The 20,246-nt window shown below is 44.7% G+C and overlaps 1 protein-coding gene across 2 annotated transcripts in view; it reads right to left on the reverse strand.

Annotated features, from left to right (window-relative positions):
* Nucleotides 1-7,456: 7,456 nt before the first annotated feature.
* Nucleotides 7,457-20,246, reverse strand: part of SETD3 (SET domain containing 3, actin N3(tau)-histidine methyltransferase) — a 60,595-nt gene continuing 47,805 nt past the window's right edge. For both annotated transcript variants that reach the window (XM_081047683.1, XM_081047684.1), the window contains 6 exons: nt 19,362-19,476; nt 15,043-15,117; nt 13,763-13,929; nt 12,818-12,903; nt 9,536-9,696; nt 7,457-8,842 (listed from right to left, as the gene is read on the reverse strand). In XM_081047683.1, coding sequence (XP_080903809.1) covers nt 8,396-8,842; nt 9,536-9,696; nt 12,818-12,903; nt 13,763-13,929; nt 15,043-15,117; nt 19,362-19,476 — 1,051 coding nt within the window. In that variant the 3' untranslated portion in view covers nt 7,457-8,395. The remainder of the gene's footprint in view (nt 8,843-9,535; nt 9,697-12,817; nt 12,904-13,762; nt 13,930-15,042; nt 15,118-19,361; nt 19,477-20,246) is intronic.

Raw genomic sequence — 20,246 nt, forward strand, 5'->3', positions numbered from 1 at the left:
TGCCCTTCCTCCCGGTGCTGTTGGGTGGCTGGGGCCCCTCGCCTCCCCATACCTGAGTGGCTCCTCACTCCAGCCTGGTCCCCCCAGTGCACTGTGTAGGGCCCTACAAATATCTCCCCAAAATTCAGAGAGCCCCTCTCTAGAGGAAAAGAGCCACACTTCTTTTGCCTGACATGGGAGGCTCTGTGAGGCCTTGGTCCTCTCTGAGGGGGCTCCTCTGCCCGTGGCACCAGCCCAGCCCCAGGCCAGCCTGGCACCACCTGCCTCCCTTTGCCTAGGGAAGACTTTTCCTGTGTGCTGGGGCCAGGCTCCGAGGCCACCTCCTCTGGGCACCCCTATGCTGGCACGCGTCCCTCTGATGTACCCAGACTAGTCCTGATCCCATCCACTTGGGGGAGTCTAGCCCCCCCATAAATGCTGAAAAAATTGTAGATGCAAAAATATCTCTGATACAATCTATTATGACATAGGGAGAGGAGAGAAGGAGTAGCAAAGAGTGGCATTGGAGATGGGGAGGGAGGAGGCTGCGAAGCGGGAGGGAAGAGGAGGGATGCAGGGAGGGGGATGGGAAAGAGGAGGAAGCCAGGAGGGCGGCATCTTGCAAACTATGGAGGCAGGTCCCCTATGAGTGGTGGAGGTAAGAAGGAAGAAAAATGCAAGGCCAAAGTCACCTTTCTGCAGCTTCCTGGCTAACACACGGCAGCCTGCTTGACCACCAAGCCCCATAAAGGGCTCAAGGCATCAGGTGCGCTGATTTCACACAGGTCTGCAGCCTGCAGGGACCTTTCTGGATGGCAGACGCTGCTGGGCTCTCCTGTGTCTCCCCCTCCTTTCCGTGGCCCTTCTTGCAGGTGGCACCCACTGCCTGCAATGTGAGCTCCTGGGGGCACCCTACTAACCGGAGTGCTGTAAACTTGCTCATATTTTTGTCTCCCGATTACAAATCTTTGGGAAAGTGATTTATCCTCCTTAAAAGTAGGTAATCCCCCTGTAGTTTTCTACCCATCAAGGAAGGCATGCGTCCTGTCTGTTCACAGGCGTAACATTGGTGGAATTGTTGGGAGTAAAGCATTACAGCCAAAGTCACCATTCTAACAATTTCCCAAATTGTGTATTTTTTAAGACTCTGTTATTGTCCACTGTTTCAAGACTTCTTGTGGAGCTAAATAGCTTGCACTTTTCTTCGCCATTTTCTGGGCACCTACTGTGTGCAAGGAACAGCGGGTGCACAGGACGTCAACCGCAAAGTGAACTGCAGCCCACGGGATGGTAGGCAACGACAGGCCACCACACCACGCGCGGCGGGATGGCGAGGCTGCGCCGCAGTGTGAGCGCAGAGAGGCCGGGTGGGGAGGACATCCCAGCCACAGGGAGGCGGAGGCGAGGGGTGCTGGGTCCTAGCGCAACGCTGGTATTTCTTGGATACATAGATGCGACGGAAACGTGGTTTTTGTATGTTGGTTCCTTCACGTCGAGCACATCTGTACTGAGAAGCCTTGATTTATACGACACAGCAGCAGCAACAACAAACCCCAAACATACCCCACGCAAACAAAAACCCACCTGTCGGACCAGGTTCTTGGCTCGGTCTGAAAAGGTCCCTGCTCTCAGGGCGAGAGGGCAGCGTCCCGGCTGGCGGTTCATCCCATCGGGCCCCACCACCAGCAAAGCAGGGCGACTGGGGGGGCCGGCAGGACTCCCACAAAGGCCTGCGGGAGCAGGAACCCAGGGCTGGAGGGAGGCCACGTGGCTTTGGTTTTGAGGGGGGTGGGAAGGGAGGTTTGGCTTGTCTTGTTTGGACGGCAGAGCGAGGCTTGGTGGGGTTTCTCTACCGTTGCTCCCGCCGTGAATAGATGATAAAACTCTCCTCATCAGCACCCGCCAATGTCCATATGGGGGCTGTTCCGGGTGGTGCTGTGCGTCGCCCCCACCACTCAGCGGTGCCCTTGGCTTCTGGTCACGGAGACTTAGCTGCTTTGTTGCTGTTTGCCTGTTGTCTGTGGACTCAGGAGGCAGCCTAGTGGGGCGGGGGGGTTCTTTGACTCCTAACTCACCGTTGTACTTTGTTGCAAGTTTGCAGAAATCACTTATTTTAAAATGTGCAGATTCAATAGTTGAAGCCTGAAGTCTACATAATTGAATGAATAGAATCCTGAGATGATTTAACAAGCGCATATACTCATATTATCCTACTAACTGCACACATTATTTGGGCTTAATTTTTCTATTTCCTAGGCTTGTAATCTGCTTTCCCTCCCATCAGATACACAGCAATTCTATTCTTCCAGTATCAGCTTTTTATAATCATCACCCTGACAGCACAGCGACATCCTTGTATTCATTTAATAACTATTCATCATCCTCTATCTTCCCATTTTCAAAAAGGAATAAGTTAACTGCCCCAGAAATTGGAAAAAAATTGAAATTTGACCTTTATTAACTGGGTTAATTGTCAAAATCTCTGCTTGTAAAAAAAAATTAATGACCAAAAAGTGTAACTTTTAGAGTTTCAAAGATTAGGTTAATGTTCAAGGAAGTATAAACTTTGACCTTTTTGACACATGTCATGAGGAACATCTATCCTAATAAATTGCTACCTGTGAGCAATTATAAAAATTTCCCTGTATCCAATCATGCAATTTAATTGCCACTGGAAATTCTGGCTTCCTTAGAGATAGCCTGGAGAAGTATTGGATGCCTGCGGGAGTCGTTTTATATTTGTTTCAGGGAGGTATATTTGTTCATTTGGATTTCCAGACACTGAAATTTTCATGGAAGAGATCCTAGCTGCTTCAGCCAAAGCCGGTTTGGGCAGTAAACAACAAAACTTGTCACAGGGATGAAGGAGAAACAGGACAAGCTTCTGTGCCCAGACGTGGCCTATCACTGAGGCTGGATCCTCTCATTTCCTCCTTAAATGTCCATTTAATGTAGACTGAAGTAGGTACTGGACTTACACATATTGTTGCAGCTACACCTCCCAGCGATCTTACATGGTAATTCCATTTTGCAGATAAGAAAACCCAGGCCCTGTGCATTAAGAAACTTGCTGTAGGTCACAAACCATGGTGGAGAAAGCAGTGGGTCAGGATTCTACTTCAGCTCTGCCTGATTTCGGAGTCCCTGTTTTTTGGATGAGCAGTTTCTTCTCTGGGCTCCAATCCTGATTGTCGACTCAAATGCTAATACTCTCAAAGTATTGCGGAGTCCTACCAGTTGTCTACACTGGAGGGAGAAATTGTTCATTAGTTCTCTGTCAGAAAAGCAAGTCTGCGTGAATAAAACAGGTGGAGAGATGAGGATGGGAGCAGCTGGGACACACTTTGCAGAAAGGCAGGAAATGGGCACGGGACAAACCTCCTCAGCGGCATGTGGACACCCAGGGCAGCCTTTCCGGGATGCGCTCCAGCTGCTTTTGGGGGATTTAAGCAGACCTTGTGAGCCCAACAGTAGCTCCTTGAAGCACATGCTGTTGAGGTGGAAGAGGGTGCTTTGAGGTTCCACCACAATCTGATCTTTTTCTCCTAGAACAAGCAGAAACAGGAAAGCGAGAACAGAGACAGAGGGAAGGAGCGAGATTTTAATCAACCTGGGATTTCTCCAGAGGAGCGCATTCACAGGTCCAGGAGGGGGTGTCTCCCACTGCTGTGACCGGTCCATCAAGAGGGAACCCTTTTCCGAGCACGCACTAGATGCCATTCAGACGAGCCTGTGGGGGAACAGCCTCCCCGCCACCAACATCCGCTCAGCACAGCTGCTGTAGAGCTTGGCCTAAAGCATGCCGAGGAACGTCTCTGGTGCCTGAAACAATGAGTATTACATACACACATAGTACACACACACACTAGTGTCTATGTACACATACACACGTATCTCTGCGTATACATGTATGACACACACACACGCCCGAGGCCATGCCCAGGGAAGTGGCCCACAGGAGTTGGAGGCCGTTAAGACAGTTCACACAGACTAGGAGTCAGAGCTGGTATGAGGGTCACAATCTGAGCTTCCGTCCCCAGCTCCACAGGTCGTGCTATGAAGTCCACAAACACCGGCTTCTCTGCCTTTTAATCTCGTTTCTAGGGGAAATGCCAATGGTGGCATTTGTGTTCAAAGGAGCTGGCAATGGCTACATTTTCTACGTAAAGAAGCTACTGGTTCCTGTAATAATTAGGTAAACCTCCCCAGGGGCTCTCCTCTGTGGTACCCACCGGCTCGGTGCTGCTCAGGGCTGTCTCCTGCAGGATCTCTCTAGGAGCCTGACCTTCCTGGCCATTGCTGCCCCCTTTCCACTGCTCACAGAGAAACCCCTGGATGCCCAGCTGCCACATCCGCTGGTCGGTCCTTTCTCCCTTCAGCACCACAGCCCAGGGTGCACTGCTCGTGAACGCTCTGCCCGGGTTACGGTTATTTGTTCAAATGGTTGACTCACCACCTCTAGGGCAGCAAAGGTTTCTTAGGAATCTTTGAGGTCCCCACAGAACCTGGCACTGCACCAACAACACAACTGTTGCTAAGTCTGGGCCTGAAGTTCCTGCTTCAGTGCACAGATGCGAGCTGCTGCCTGCAGAGCAGGCATAATTTTGCTGCCCCCAGTCCTACTAACACTGTCTGCCTCCTGGGAGTGGCTCAGACTGAGAAAATAGTAATAACTAACATTTACTGAATGCTGAGCACACAGCAGGCACTAGTGCCAGAAGCTTTTATCTGTGATCTCATTTGGTCCTCTCGGTCCCCTCTAGAGGAAGGAAGCACAAGGAACCTAAAGGAGGATACGCAAACATTCAAAGGCTGTCCATCCCTTGGTTCCGCGGCCAGGGAAGAAGAAGGCGGGTGTTCCGAACGTGCACTCAGCCACTGTGTAAAATGACTAACAAAATCAAAACACACCGGACATTTACAATACCCTCTGCACATCAGTCGACCGTTGACGGCCGGCGGCCTGTCCATGTCCCAACAGTGAGTAGAGCCCTCCCACCAATCGGCTGGTGTCGTTAAGAGTGTTCCCTCACAGGGGCTGAGAGCTGCCTCCTGACATTCTGAGTAGCTCCGTTCCTCCTTCATGCAGCAGTTCAAATATAGGACGTCAGGAATTAAATCCCTGCGACCTCCTTCCTACAGCCCAAGCACAGCGGCTTCATGTAAGTAACAAATTCACCAGTACATTTAAATACAATTCGAATAACTCAAATTCAATGTACACGTAGGACTTCAGGATTATATTATATAAGGTGCTGCCGATTAAAATCATCCAGTCACCCTTAATGAGGTGATTGGATTCTACTCTATACCTACCTGAAATTGACATTTAAATAAAAGCGAGCAAAATTCTTGGGTCAGGTTATCAGCTATACCCTATTAAACACATTCATTTTGCCAGATCAATATGAGCATGGCACAATACATCACATAAAAAGCATCTCACTGTAGCCATGGTTACAGCGAACACTTTAAGATCTGGTCTCTCTGAAACTCACCCCCCAAATCAACCACCACTATGAAACTGGATTTTCTTTAGTCGGTGCTATTCTAGTTTTGAGCTCAAGTCATAAGTACTTTCTTTGGATTGTCTTTTTTTCATCTTTCACTCCAACGTGTACATATTAACCACCAAAAAAATAAATACAGTGATGACTTACAGAAAATTCCCTCATTTTTAAACGAAGGTTTAATTTAGCATAACCATGTGTATTGGGAACCTGAAAATATTTTTAATGTCTCACGCCATCTCAAAAAAAAATAAAATAAATATATCTTGTAGTGAGCCTGTTCTAGAAACTATGAGAGGAATCACCCATCAATTGCCAGGCTGCGTGGAAGAACTGAGTGGTTTTTCTAGGCTGGTGAAATCTAATTGCTAACTGTTTACACAAATAACACACAGAGCTAAGGAAACAGAAGCAGAAGCTGGCACTTTTCCAATGACCAGTCTGAAAAGCCTCGTGTGCAAAAGCATTAAGAGAAAGTAAACTTTAAAATGATTTGAGAGAAAGGTCTATTTTCATGACAGATGGCAATGAGGGTTCTTCAATGCCAATTTCATCACTTCTCCTCCATTTTCAAACGCTGAAGTTGTGGCTCCAAGTGTCTGTACAGCAGCACCCCACCTGCCGAGACGAAGCAGGGCTGAGGGGGTGACTAATGCTTGCTGTGGTCTCGCCACCCTCACAGTCTCTCTAGGGCCACTCTACCCAACTGAGGAAATAATGCTGTTCAATAGATACTCTTGTCTTCCGACATCAGAAAGTCCTGTTCTTATGAGCACCAATGTTATGTCCCTCAATTAGGAGCCTGACATAATCATTTTCTGATCCAATGACCTTAACAAACAAATGCTGCTGATGGGGAATTCATGGACAGAACAGCCTCCAGATTGTTAAGCAGGGACATTTGATAATTTAGTACCATTCTTTCATCTTACAAGTAAATGAGGAAACGGAGGCCCGAGCGCCCCAACAGCCATCGTTGGTGGTGCTGTGATGACTCGGGCTGGAATCCCGACGCCAGTCCAGTGCTCTTCCAGCTCCATCAAACTCAGCTCTCCTCCAGGGAACATTCCAGAAACTATCCCATCTCATGACGCTATTTTATCGCTAAATTGTGTGATGATTTTTTTTTTTAAAGGAAAAACTCAGTATTAGATTTGACAACTTTTAATCCAATGAGAAAATACATCTACAGACAAGTTAGTCATGAAAGTTCTAGTCTCTGGGACTTCTACAACCAGAGTAGGAAACTCCTTGAGTACCACAGTGCTCTTGCCTTTTGGGAATTAACGAAGATGCTTCAGAGACTATTTCCTAGTTTTAGTGAGGCACCTTGGGTACCAAGCAGACAAGAGAGATGGCAGCCCCAAAAGTCCTCTTCTCAGTGAGTTCATGCACACCTCCCATAAGGATGAAACCTGCCCAATCATGTCCGATGTGGCAGGTAAACCTGACCTGCTGAGCCCCAGAAGACAGGTGTTCTCAGGACAGCTGTCTTCTCCAACGAGAAACACTGAGACCATCCTCAGACGACCTGGGTGTGGCAATGTCCACCCCAACAGCCAGGCGAATCATTCACACAGCATTTTCAAAGTGAGTGATCTGCTTAGTAAAACATCAGACTCGATGTAAAAAGGGGTAAAGAAGAGAGACCGGTAATCCATAACCTGAACACTGGTGGCTTTATGGGGATGGATGATACCCCCCTCCACAAGAACACCATGCCAAGCCTTTACTTCCCCCCAAACTTAAGTGGTCTTTTTTGTGTGTTTCTGCTGCCACCAGGTTCCCTGTAGGGCTGGTGAGGGGTGACCGCGGGTCTTTCTTTCATTCCTCTCTGAAAGCCCAGCCAGCACTAGCACAGCTCTGGTGAGGTTCCAAACCTGCCGGGAGGATTAGTAAGACGGTCTGCATGAAAGCTCGGTGCAAAGGTCCTGTCCCACGCCAAAGGAAAGGAACAGACAAAAGCATTAATCATGTTCTCATTTTAATAAGGCCTTTTACTCAAAAGTGTAGCTCTGAAAATCTCTGGCTTATTCTGAAAACCGGAAGAGCCAGGAGCCACCTCACTCTGAATCTGGCTGGAGAGCTATGGCCAGTGGGTTTGCAAACTGTCCGTCTCCGAAGCTGGAAATCAAATGCATCACTTTAAAATCAGAGCCAACAGTTAAAATTAGGAAGATGATGCATGTCCTACTTTGATTCAAGAAGAAAGGGCAAGTTCTTAATACAGTAAAACAAAACACAAAAGTAAACAAATCTTTAGAAATCACTAGATATGTGCGTGTGTGTGTGTGTGTGTGTGTTTATATAATTAGGATTATCATGAACGTTTAAAACTATTAAAAATAAGGTTGCCACCTTACTTTGCTTTTGGTACTGGGGTGTGATAGTTGTAGGAAAATTTTTTTTTTGCCCAGACTCTTAAGTTTCCAAACCTCAAGCCTGTTCTCTGCTGTGCAACTGCCCCACCGGCACACAAACACCCAGAGCTCCGCCACCCAGTCCTGTTGGCAGGAGGCAGAGCAGGCTTTAATTCTGGTTGTCAAGCTGACAGGCCCACAAAAGCACAGCTGACAGAGGAGCCGGATTCTTCCCCAGGAAGAAAATACATTTGCCCACAATGGGTCTGCAAAATCTTCCAAGCCACCTCTCGTCCCCCTTGCTGTCATGGTTTGCTAACTTGTTTGCTTTGCCGAAAAGCAAGATGGCAATCTTAATTAAAAAGGGAAGCTAGATCTTTTTTAAATAACTTAAAAAAATTATTTTTATATAAAGCAGCAAAAACATATTTTTCTCTCTGCAGAAAAACAAAACCAAAAACGTGAACCGGAAACACAGCAATGTAAATGGACGGTCCATGGACTGGTGCGAAGCTGAATTCCCCAGCAGACAGTGCATCCCCAGAGCTACCCTTTAACTTCCTCAGTGCTGTCTGAAGGTTCTTTGGCATCTTCGGTCGCTCTTTTACTTTGCTCTTGATTTAAACCTTCCTTTTCTAACCTGGTCCCGTTGGGCACAGAGTTTTCGCCGTTTACGAGCCCGTTTTCCACAGCCTTGGCCCGGCTGACGGCCTCCACCAGGGTGAGGGCCTCCTGCACGCCAGCCTCCTCCTCCAGGTTCCTCAGGACCAGGGGCAGCCTGGAGTCCACCACGCCGCCTTCCAGCAGCCCTGGGTTACTCTCCTCGTACTTGGGGAGTGGAGCCCCCTCCTCCATTTGCTTGCGGTAGTATTCCCGGTTTGCAGCTGCACTCTTCACGGCTTTTTCCAGAATCTCTTTTTCACCTAAGCGCAACTTGATGGCCATTGTTGCACGGACAGAAAGATCATGGTTTTTCAAGAAGGACTTGTCTTCCTGGAAAATGAAAAAGAACAAAATGAATTATAAAAAGTCTAAATCAGTAAAACTACAGAGACAGAAGGCAGATCAGTTGTTGCTGGGAATTGAGGCATGAGGGAAATTCAGGGCGTGACAGAAGGTTCTAGAACTTGAGGTGGTTGCAAGACTATATGTGTACATCTAAGTGTACATTTTAGAACTGTGAGTTTTACTGTATGTAAATTAAACCTCGATAAAAACTATCATAAAGCAAAAAAGAAGAGCCTAAATCAAATGGTGCTCTAAAACAATGACAGAGAACTTCACTTAGTCTTGAAATCATTCTGTCTTGTGCACTGACGGAGCCCCAGGGCTCAGCCCTTGGCTGAATGAATGAATGGATGAATGAGTGAATGACTGAATGAGAAGTATTTCAAGTCAGTGACTCAATGGCAAACTTTGAAAGTACAAATGAAAACTCAGTATGAATTAGAAATTATAGAGAAGTATTACATAATTTAAAAATTTTATCTTCTAATCAACAATGCCTCAACATGACTCTTTCAATAAGTATAAATGTGTTAAATAGAAAAATGTTAAGTTGAATAAAAATGTCAAATGCACAACTTTGCTAAAGAATTATAGTAATTTACATTTAGGAAGGAATCTCTTATTAAGCATCTTTTAAAACATGACAAAGCTCAAATCCTCATTTAATAATCTAATTACCTCAATATTTGTTTTGTATGTTTTTAAAAGAAGTGAGGCTCGGTCTTCAAGAAACGTCCAAAGTTTGACCTCATTGTCCCAACTCACAGGATATTCAGAGTTGCCCAGGGTGAAGATTCTGTCGATGGCATTATCTCCTAGCAAATGTTCCTTCAATTCTTCTGCAAGAAACACAAACATCCATCTGTTAGGGGAGAAAAAGCACTACTCACTTTAACAAGCAATCCACCTTACAAAGTATCTTCTCCACCAATGTCACTTTCTTGTGGCTAAAAGCTCTCCCTGCTCAGTCAGCCAGGCCATTTCCACACACTCCAGAGTTGAGTCAGAGATGTTTCCGGCAGGAAAACAAGGTGCCGTCTTCCTGAGCCACTATCCAGATGAAGCTTTGGCATTACATTCCATTTCTCATGGTTTTATGAGGAACACTGAAAGCCTTTGGACAGTTTTCATGAGGTACTTTTGAAAGACACAAGATACTTTTGGAAAGACAATCTATAACGACATTTTGACAATACCTTTCCCACAAGCCATGAGCTCAGTCAGACTAACTGGGTCAAAAAGACCTTTAGGTGAACAATGTAAAGGGTAAAAACGAACAACAGCACAATACTCCACTGATCCTTCTAAAATTTAGGTCTGATTGGTGATCATTCCAGTAGTTGACCTGACAAACTTATTTGTCTCATAACAAGTAAACAAACCCACAAACTGAGAGAAACAAGAAAATGGACGATAAAAATCTCACTTAATGAAAAATGTGCTTATGTCCCTCACTTGTCAGGAATTTAAATAGGAATCACAAATAAACCCAAGTAACATCTCAATTACCTTCAAATATATTTAGGAGAAAGAAGGAATTCAGCAACTGCTCTGAGCATTTTCTCTCCTGGCACATTAGCTTCAAAAGACCAAAACATGCCGATCCTATTCATCCTCAAGAAACACACCCAGGCTTTTTATGTAATTATGAGACAGTATCTCTTTCAGAGCAAAATGCCCCACAGCTGTCACTATTTACAATTCAAACTGAAGAACTTCTGTTGCCAGCAAAACCAAACTTTTATCAGTCTTCGAGTAATTCGAAGAATACATCAATTGTCTTGACATGACAAATTGTCTCTATGACTAAAGAGAAACGAATCACCGATGGCCCTAAAGTGACTCAAGCAGTTTTTTTTTTTTTTTTTAAGAAAACAGAAGTTAATCTAATGTTCAAAGAAGAAATTTATTATGTTGCTGTTGTTAGTAATAGGTCATGATAAAATTCAGGATTTTTAAATTTTTGATCCTGCAATTTCTAGAAGTCTTTGTATAAGGTAATGAAGATTTTAAGAAATGCTCCCTTAGTGGTAGAAACTTCTTAGAAGCCCCAAATACTTAAGGTTAGTGTTTTCATTTTCTTCCTCGACCTACCCAAGTTCTCCCCTCGTGTGTTGAAACCTGAAGTGCAGAAGCAGACCCTTCTCTCTCTGCTCCTTTTAAAGTGAAACTGTGCATCTCTCGGGGAAGTGAACCAACAGCTCCGGAGTGGGTTTCCTTGCCCTGCGTTCCTCCAGCTGACAAACCCTGGACCGAGTCCCTGCCTGGTGTCCGCCCGTCCTCACCAGGGCTCGTCCCTTTATCCGGCCACTGCAGGATTGTGCGTTTGGCACCCTCGCCCCTCAGCCTGGCTCCGTGTCAAACGTGGGTTTCTCCATCCCCTGGAGTACTAGGATCTCTTCCATGGATTACATGATTTGCAAACCAGCAGAAGCTACGTGGGAGTCTGGGCAAAGGCGCTGCCATTAGTAGAGCAGGGCTCTAAGTTGGGTCATCCCTCTGAGCTGGCGTTTCTACGGCAGTCAAATAGTCAAACGGGAACCCTTATCTCTCGCCAGGCTGATGAGGGCCGTGAGGCACGCAGCAGGCGCTCACAAATCACAGGGGTTATCGTCACCATCATCCCTTTATTATAAATCCATTCAGCAGAGGAACTGTGACACTCAATTCTGTATCCCTATATTACATGCAAGACAAGGAACTCTTGCTTGTTAAAGGGAATTGATGAACTACCAAAGGACCAGGTCACCAAAAGCTCTCACCTGAGTGGCGGTGAGGCTGCAGCAATATGGCTGCTTCTGAGGGACAAGTACCATCTTGCACTCGGCGGGTTCTGCAGTTGGTGTCTAAACTGCCTCCCTGTGTTTTGGGACTAAGTTTCGTCTTCCTCCTTCCTGATGAAGACCTTGGACCTGGGCAGCAGTTGTCCTGGATCCAGACATGAGGTCGGGGAGCTGAGGACCGCAGAGCCCAGCAGACTCCCCTTCACGGGCCATGATTTACTGCTGCGGCCCGAACTGCCCTTCTCCAGTGCTCGGGCAGCGGCTTCGGGAGGATGCTGGCTCGTCTGCTCTGTTCAGGGAGGCGTTCTCTCTCTCTCTCTCTCTCTCTCTCTCACTCACTCACTCACTCTCCACTCACTCCTACCCTATCTGCTCTGCACAGGATTTAAGGTAGTTGACAACAGCAAACACACGTGCACAGACACACACACTCACACAATGAAACCTCAGCACCGAGGATGAGGAGCAGCAGTTTCAGATGAAAAATAAAAACACAATCACAACAGGTCAAACCTCAGGAAGAAACCCCAAATGCCTTGTCTTAAGCAAACACAAAAATCAGTGCTCCATACATATGTTTAACTCTTTCTGTGCCTGAAAAGAGAGGCTGGAGACAAGAACATTTTGGGACTTACACAGATTCTGTTTGCAGTGTTATTTACTCTAACAGGACGCCTAACATTAAGAGGCCTGCTGGCAACTTCAGATTCAGAACACAGTTGGCTAACAAGTGAAGTCCTGTGGCCCATGCATGCCACTGCTGGCCATGTGACTTCAGGGTCAGCTGATCATTAACTGCTCCAGGCAAATTAAAGATATTAGTACACTGTGAGTGAAATTAGGCTCTGTCAGACTTCGGCAATAAGCACATTAAAAACTCCCATCTTCAAATGTAGAATTGTGATACACTTAGATAACCCAAGATGTTTTAAGTTTTCTTCCAATGCAGTAGAGAATTGTTTATTACAAATAAATACTGATAACACACTGAGGATTTAATAAAACATTTCTAGGGTAAGATAGATCAATTTTTTTTTCTCCAATACCACCATTTTACGTCCTCCCCCGAAAGGTACTTCGGTTTCCAGCAATTTTATCTTTAATCTGAATCCCGATGCTTTTTATTTTCCTGAATTAAAAATAATGAACATCTTTTTTTTCCCCTGAAATGATTTACCTTCGGTCATGCAGAATACTCGGAGAAAAGCCAGGAGCTGGGCAGAGATGGGCGGCTCCGTAAAATGCAAGGCGAAGACACTGGAACTGACAAAAGCAGGAAGGAGATCAGTCACCTTGGAGTCACCTACTTGCTCCAAAGTGAAATCCATCCCTTAAATCTACAGCCCGTCCGACCCCAAGGAGCGCTGAGTGGGCCTGAGTCGCTCCAGCTGCTCATCTCAAGCATGGAAGCACTGTTTTGGGTCCTTGAAACATGCAGAAGGATGGCAGTAACCACCTCTGCCAGCAATTCTCACAGTCTAACAGCCTTAATCTCAGGCTGTATACAACACGGTACGAGAATGAAGCATGCCCGTGGACCTTAAAAAATGTTCACAATAATTTGAGTTCACATTTAATCATTAATCAAATATTGACAAGTTCAATACAAAAAAGGCCTGGCTAATCCATTTTCATTAAGAATGGTTCCTCCATTCCCCATAGAACCAGTAAGTCATAATTCTTGTCTTCTTTATCATTTTGCACCTCACATGCAAGAAAACCTTAAAGAATTTAACCAGAAATTCTTGAAATCACTGAGGATCATGACTTCATTACAGAAACTAATGGTGGCCAAGAATTAAATGAAACAAATTGATCCAGGTTATTAACCTTTTCAAGGTGAAAGACATTAATGATACCAAAGTACTTATTTCACTTAATGAGGATTTCAGGCCACATCCCCTAGAACGGATGGTGAAGGCTCCCAGCAACACAATTATGTTTATCTGAAAACGCTGGTCAATCACCACGCATCTCAAAGGTTTAAATGTGCTGTGTAACAGGGATAAAGGGATTAAGACAAACCACTGTAGAGAAGTTTTATTAACACACCAATTAAACATTATGCAACTGGAAATGTTTCAAGCACCGCAGGAAAGAGCTGACCGTTGTTTTCACTTACGTGGGGATGCCTGCACGGGCCAGGACCTCGGCCTTCATAGCGTACAGCCTGTCACTTTTACTCACTCCAAGCTTTATTTTCACTCTGTCGTGTGAATTATTGTCAAAGAAAAAACCACTGTGGATCACAAACTCTGCATTGGACCGAGTGCCATAAAAAATGTAAATCTGAGATGCAGTGAAGAAAAAATAAAGGGACATAAAAGAAACTTAACATCCATTCTTAACACAATGCAGGACAATGGGTCAGTTCTCATATACTTAATGTGACAACACAGCTCTGAAGTGACCACACACCTACTCTGGACATCATGTGTGGCTAGGGTGAAGTTTCAGCAAGGCGTGCGATTTCCCCAACTTCCCAAACTGTCTGAGATGGTGAAAAACACCATCACTTCCGCTGCTCACAGGGGCCTTCCTGGTGCATAAAGAAGCGGGATCCTAGAGTCCCCAGGCCTCCCGCCTTTCCTTTTGAGGAACAGCAAGACTACTGCTTTTCTAGTGCCCTTTAAAATTCACCACATTCTTCCTCTCCTTTCAGTATAAGAGAGTCTTCTGGAGCAAGAGCTTAAAGCAATGTCTGTGAGGAATTCCTTTCTAGATCCTATGGCAACTCTGCAACCAGTAGGAGGGTTTATAAACTTGTCTGCAGGAAGAGATCAGTGCTTTGCTCCAGGAAGACTTTTCATTTTGTCTCATTTGGAACGTCAGTGGTCTACGTCAGTTCTGGGTATTGTGTATTATCTGCTCGGTCAAAAGACTGACAGAATACAGGTCTTTAAGGTGCATGTTTTCAAACTTACCGAATCGCTTAATCTTGCCCTTGCCCAAATTATTTGATTAAAAATTCAGATTAAAGTGAAAGCACAGGGAGATAGATCTTATGGCTACGATTCACTTATGTTTTTGCCACTTAAATAAACTGCTTCTTTATAAAGAAGGTTCTAGTCAACAGAAAAAGAAATGACAGCAGTGCAGTTAATAAAATTGAAAAATCTGTTCTCCTGCTAGAACAACAAAGCTTATTTTCAGTTACAAATTTTAGGTTACTACAAATATTAGCTCCATGGTGCAAATGGCTCCACTTAAATCTTTTTTCTTTGTGGATCCAAAGGTTCCAACACAAAGCATAGCAGCTTCAGGTCTCAAGATGTGTTCCCAAACCATCCTGAATATAAGCCCCAAGATTTTCTGCCCGAGTTAAACGCCTTTTTAAATTACCAGCACGGTATTAACTGAGGGCCCCCGGGCCAGCCCATGGGCAGACACTGCGAGACCCACCTGCTCTCCAGCCTGGAAGTCCTGCAGGGCGACACACTCACAGCGGTCATCTTCCAGGTTGTAACCAGTGGTGATCTGGAGATGACAAGAAACCCAAGATGTCCAGGGCCGCTCACTCAGGAGGCCTTTTTTTTTTTTTTTTTTTTGACAATTAGAGAATAAAAGCTATCCAAAGTACTTAAAAGGGTGCATTCTGCGTACTTTATAAAACCGAGCGAAGAAATGCTTGGTTATTTTAATTAATACTATTTACGCCAGAAATTCTTATGGAAGATTCCATACCTGAAGTAAAGGACGTACTCTTAGGAAAATATATTGTATAGATTATCACTTGCTGGCCTCAGCCAAACATAAACCGTTTATTACAAAGTTAGTGCCTTTGAGGTGCCCCCATGAGGCAAAGCTGTGGCATTTGCCCCCCACAGTCCGATTTAGGACTACGGAGAACTCTAATTGACTTGCAAATATTGTCTTTATCTAATGTTTGGCCTTTAAGAAACTGAAGTGGGTTTTCCTTTGGATAAAGAATCACGGAAAAAGAAAAGCTATTTCTGAATTATGTACATATATTACTCTGAAATTAGAGAAATTAGAACTTTCAGATAAGCAAAGCAAAATAGTTGTATCCTATTCATTTTCTGAGAGCTACATTGTGAGTTTCTAAACCCATTACAAATAAATACAAAAAATCCACTAACTACATCGCCTCCTAACCTCTCCCGTCCTAGTGGGCACCAGGCAACCTCAAGGTCATGGCACAGGAGTCACAAAGAAACTCTTCGCACCTCAACTGGTGACATTTTATCTTCTAAATTATCCTTGGGGGTGTTTCCTCCCATCTTTCCATGGCATGACTGAGGGCTTCCTTCTTTCTGGCCTAGCTTAGCATTTGCAAAAAGCTTCCAACTGGCCTCCCAAACCCAGCACTGTCGCTCCTACATCCCTGGTGACATTACAGTGTCGACCTCCTATCTCAAACCTTCCGGTGCCGCTCCAAATTCTTGAGCAAGTCCAGTTTACCAGGAGGGCCAGACCTCCCTTCAGCCTCCTGACATGACACTGGCCTGTTCGTTTTATTAACCACACATCTAGAAATCCTTCATACTTCTAATCTGCAAGACCAATGAGAAAGCTGAAAGCAACGAGAAGCCAGGTATTTTGCACACGTTCACTCACAGAACAGCTTAAACACTTGATAAAATCAGCTCCATGAAGTTCCTGCCCAACATTAAAAAAAAAAAAAAATCACTTTTCTGACTCTATACGTGACCTGGATAATAAGATATGGAATAGGAACCGCGTGTCAACACCCAGCCCTAAGTCTGGCACTCCACAGCGTGGCTCCACCGGGACCCAACAGGAGCGTGAAGAGACAAGAAAGCAGTTCGGGGAAGAGGGCAGGAAGTGGGGGGGAGGGCCACCAGTACACAAAAGTAAATAGGTAGAAATACGGGGGATAGACAACAGGACAGGAAAGGAGGTTTATGGGAGGCGAGGCGTGGATTTTGTGCAGGGCGCTCAGGATGGCCTCGCTGGAAGAGGTCTGAGTCGTCCTGAAGTCATCCCAGGAATGTTTCAGGCAGAGGGTACCGCATGTGCAAAGGCCCTGAGGTGGGCTGTGCTCGTGTCTGAGGAACCTCAGGGGCCAAGGCCTGTGTGTGCAATGGGGACAGCCTGGGTGGGTGTCTTGTCTGCTACTGTAAAAGCCTGGGCTTTTACTTGGAGACTGAAAGCCTCGTGTCAATCTAAATGTTTTTAAATTTTCAATACTCAAACAGAAAGACCTTGAAAAAGAGCCTCCCTTAATTCTGTGTGAGTTTTCCAACACTCCTTCACCTGACTGTAGTCACATATTCAAATACCAGGGCCGATTATTCCAACACACTTTACCTACTGGAACTAACACAATGGCCTATAAACTACTTACATAGACGTGTACTCTGTGCAAACTGAACCACCTCAAAAAAGGAGACCTGCTGCTTATGTTAATTTTGAACAAGTCATGCAGCACTTAAAGACATATTATTTCTTACAGCTTAATACTATGTCGTATACACTTGTCTAAATTTGTTTTTCCACGTGGCCTGGAAATCAGTTCACGTTCACCAGAATCTCTGGCCCAGGTAGTCATCTAGTCTCTTACTTCCTTCTGCTTCTTCTCACTGCTACTGGTTTGAAATTACTGCCACAAACTTGATTCTTCCATTCTACTCCCATAACCAGGTTTTCGAGACATTGTTCGAAGCACACAGCGTTGCCGGGTTACAAATTTCTATCTACTCTCTCAGTGACAGTCAGAATAGACAGACAACAATTGTCAGGATAGACACACTCACAAAAGAAAATCTGTCTGAAAAGCTGAGCCTTAACTTCAAGTACCTTATTTTAAAAAAGAGATTAACTGTTAATACATATAATATACAACTTCATAGTGTTAAAATAGATTCTTAAATTCTACCAGGCAAAATTTCCCATGAAGTCCTGTAATTACAAGGGGAAACAGTTCCCCAAAGGGGTTGCATTAACTATGCAGGGAAAACAACCGCTATAAGGAAAGGACTAACATCTTGTATAAACCTTCTAACGGTTAGAGGTTTTGCCAGGCCTGTGGAAGTTAAAGACTTTATGAACAACAGTATTAGAAAATCACTGAATCCCATTTACATGAAAGCAACACAAAAACCAGTGTGTGTGTGTGTGTGTGTGTGTGTGAGAGAGAGAGAGAGAGAGAGAGAGAGAGAGAGAGAGAAGGTGAAGGTTCAAATGCACAGCAAAGGGTGGGAGAGGTTTGCAAGAAACCGAAACCCGTCAACCTGGGAGGCAGGGACCCTATGGCTGGGGGGTAGGGGGAGGAAACTCCGCAGAGGCTTCTGTGTTGTTTAATTGGTTTTGTGTGTTTACAGTAAAGTATGTACTTGTTAAACTTTAGAAATAAAAAAATAAATCCCAAGGATCTATCAAGTTTGGGAACCAATGATCTAATCCAAAAAAAAAAAAAAGAAAGAAAGAAAAATACTATAGTCAAATGTTAAAAGCTATTTGAAACATTTTTTAAGTTCAACCTTATGATCAGCTTAAAATAGCTCTGAAGGAAAAAAACAAAGAGAAAAAGAATGTAAAATTTTATTCACTAATGAAAATAAATGGTAAAATATGGTACTATTCCTTAAAATGGCTAATTAAATGAAGTATATTAAATTAAGGCTAAAATATAATTGTAAAAGTGGAACTAGTCTTTCTCTACAATTTAATAGTGTACTTGTTGCTAGACCTTTCCAAATGAGCGCCAGGGTATTCTACCTTAAGAGTTTGGCATACATTACATGTGTGCTGGCCGCTTTGCAGAATGAGTCGTGAAACACTCATTTACAGCATTTACTCAGTCTATTTATAATACGGCTAATAATAACAAAGAAAGCTAACACTGAGAAAAGATGAACAACAAAAAATTAACCAAATCTGTATACCAGCATAATGTTTAAAAATTCAAAATATTGTGAAGTTGGTCATACTTTGATCTACTGCTCCTATCAGGAGATCGTCCTCAGACAACCATCTCAGCAGAGAGAGCTGGCAACCTCCTTTGTTGCTTGGAATCCAAAGAATGCTAAGAAGCAGAGAGCAGACTTCCTCCTTTTCGGCATCGCAGGGTATTTAACGATCATCACAAAATTTCCCTATTTTCTTAATGTCTCCCAACCAGCGCTTCCCACATTCGAGCTACCAATTAAGTCCTGCACTCAAGGCCAAGGGCGGAAAGCCCAAGTGTACCGTCCTCCCACCCCAACACCAGGAGTCCCGGACCGCTCCTGAACAAAAGCAGGTTAGTAAACGGGCCAAGATGTGTCAGCATGTCAGGTAGAGAGAGGGGGGCCGGGAAGGAATCGGAGAACCGCGTGTAACCGGAAATACAGTCAGCAAAGGAAGAAAACACGGAACATATGAGGAAAAATGAGAAAGAAGAAAGGGTTTTTCAATAAAACTATTTTCACAAGAATAAGAAAAACGAAAGTTTGGTTTAGTCTGTGGTTCAATAAGATAAGAAAATGAATGTTTAGGCTGGAATTATGGTTTAGCAAATAAATGCAGTTCACTGTGGTTTTTGAAAGTGATGTAAGATTCAAGTTCCCGGTTTTCAGGATTAAGTAAACACAGGGAGAGAAAAATACCAGCCTCTGTTTGTGGGCGGCGGGAGGGGTGTTTGTTCCCTTTGGAGGAGGCAGCCGGCAGAGAAAATGGTTTGTAGGTGGAATGTCCACTTTCAAGCGTAACCACAACAGCCTCCCCGATTAAACCCAACACACACAGGAGCTCGTTACCAGGCCGTTGGTGTGATTGCACATGTCCCATAAGGGAATCAGCGCCAGCGTCACTCGGGAACCATCCTCCGTGGGAATTTGGTTTTGTCGTGTCATAACAGAGGAGACTGCCCACCTGGAACAACCAGAGAAGAGGTGAATTACACTTGGAACACATAAAAGCCCATGGCTGTAATAACTCCACCAGAACCTGAGGTTTGCCTGACTGCTCACAAATTTTCAAAACCTTTTCCTAAGTACTAACGGTGATGGTTGGGCTTCCTCACCATCATTTAAAATTAAATCTAGGCTTGAGAGGAGGAAGGGGGAAATGAAAGGAAAAGGGAGCCAGAGGGCATCCAGGAGCGAGCCACTAAGGAGGCTATTCCCAGGAAGAGACCTGGCAGGAGGGCCCCCCAGGGTCTTCCTTGGGCACAGACCCTCCCTCCTCCAAGCCAACCCCACCCTCTTTTACCCACAAGCTGACTCTGCCCCTTTCAAGGTACAAATAATAACTCCTTTCTGATCAGAAATCCTCTCAGAACTCTACAAAATGTGGAGTGCTATTTTTTATTATGTTGTGCAGTGAATTAAGTCTTTTTGTTCGAAAAGAAGTTTCACTTAACAGTAAAACTGTCTATTTAAAAAGAACAAAAAATCATCATGATCACCCCACAGGAACATTAATCTCCAGTATCAGTTGGCTGCCTCAACTAATCCCCTACCTACAGGTTAATGGCAATTTAACACAGGGCCATTAAAATGCTGACACTTGTCCCAGCTGTCCATTGTAACTTCTGAAAGACTACCTCCGTCTTGAGGCTTTACATGGCCACACAGGTCACTTCTTCCTGAAGCATGTTGCACTTCCAAGATCCCAAATTCCCTTAGGAACCACCCCTAACA

Source organism: Rhinolophus hipposideros, assembly GCF_964194185.1.
Source record: "Rhinolophus hipposideros genome assembly, chromosome: 5".
Lineage (NCBI taxonomy): Eukaryota > Metazoa > Chordata > Mammalia > Chiroptera > Rhinolophidae > Rhinolophus > Rhinolophus hipposideros.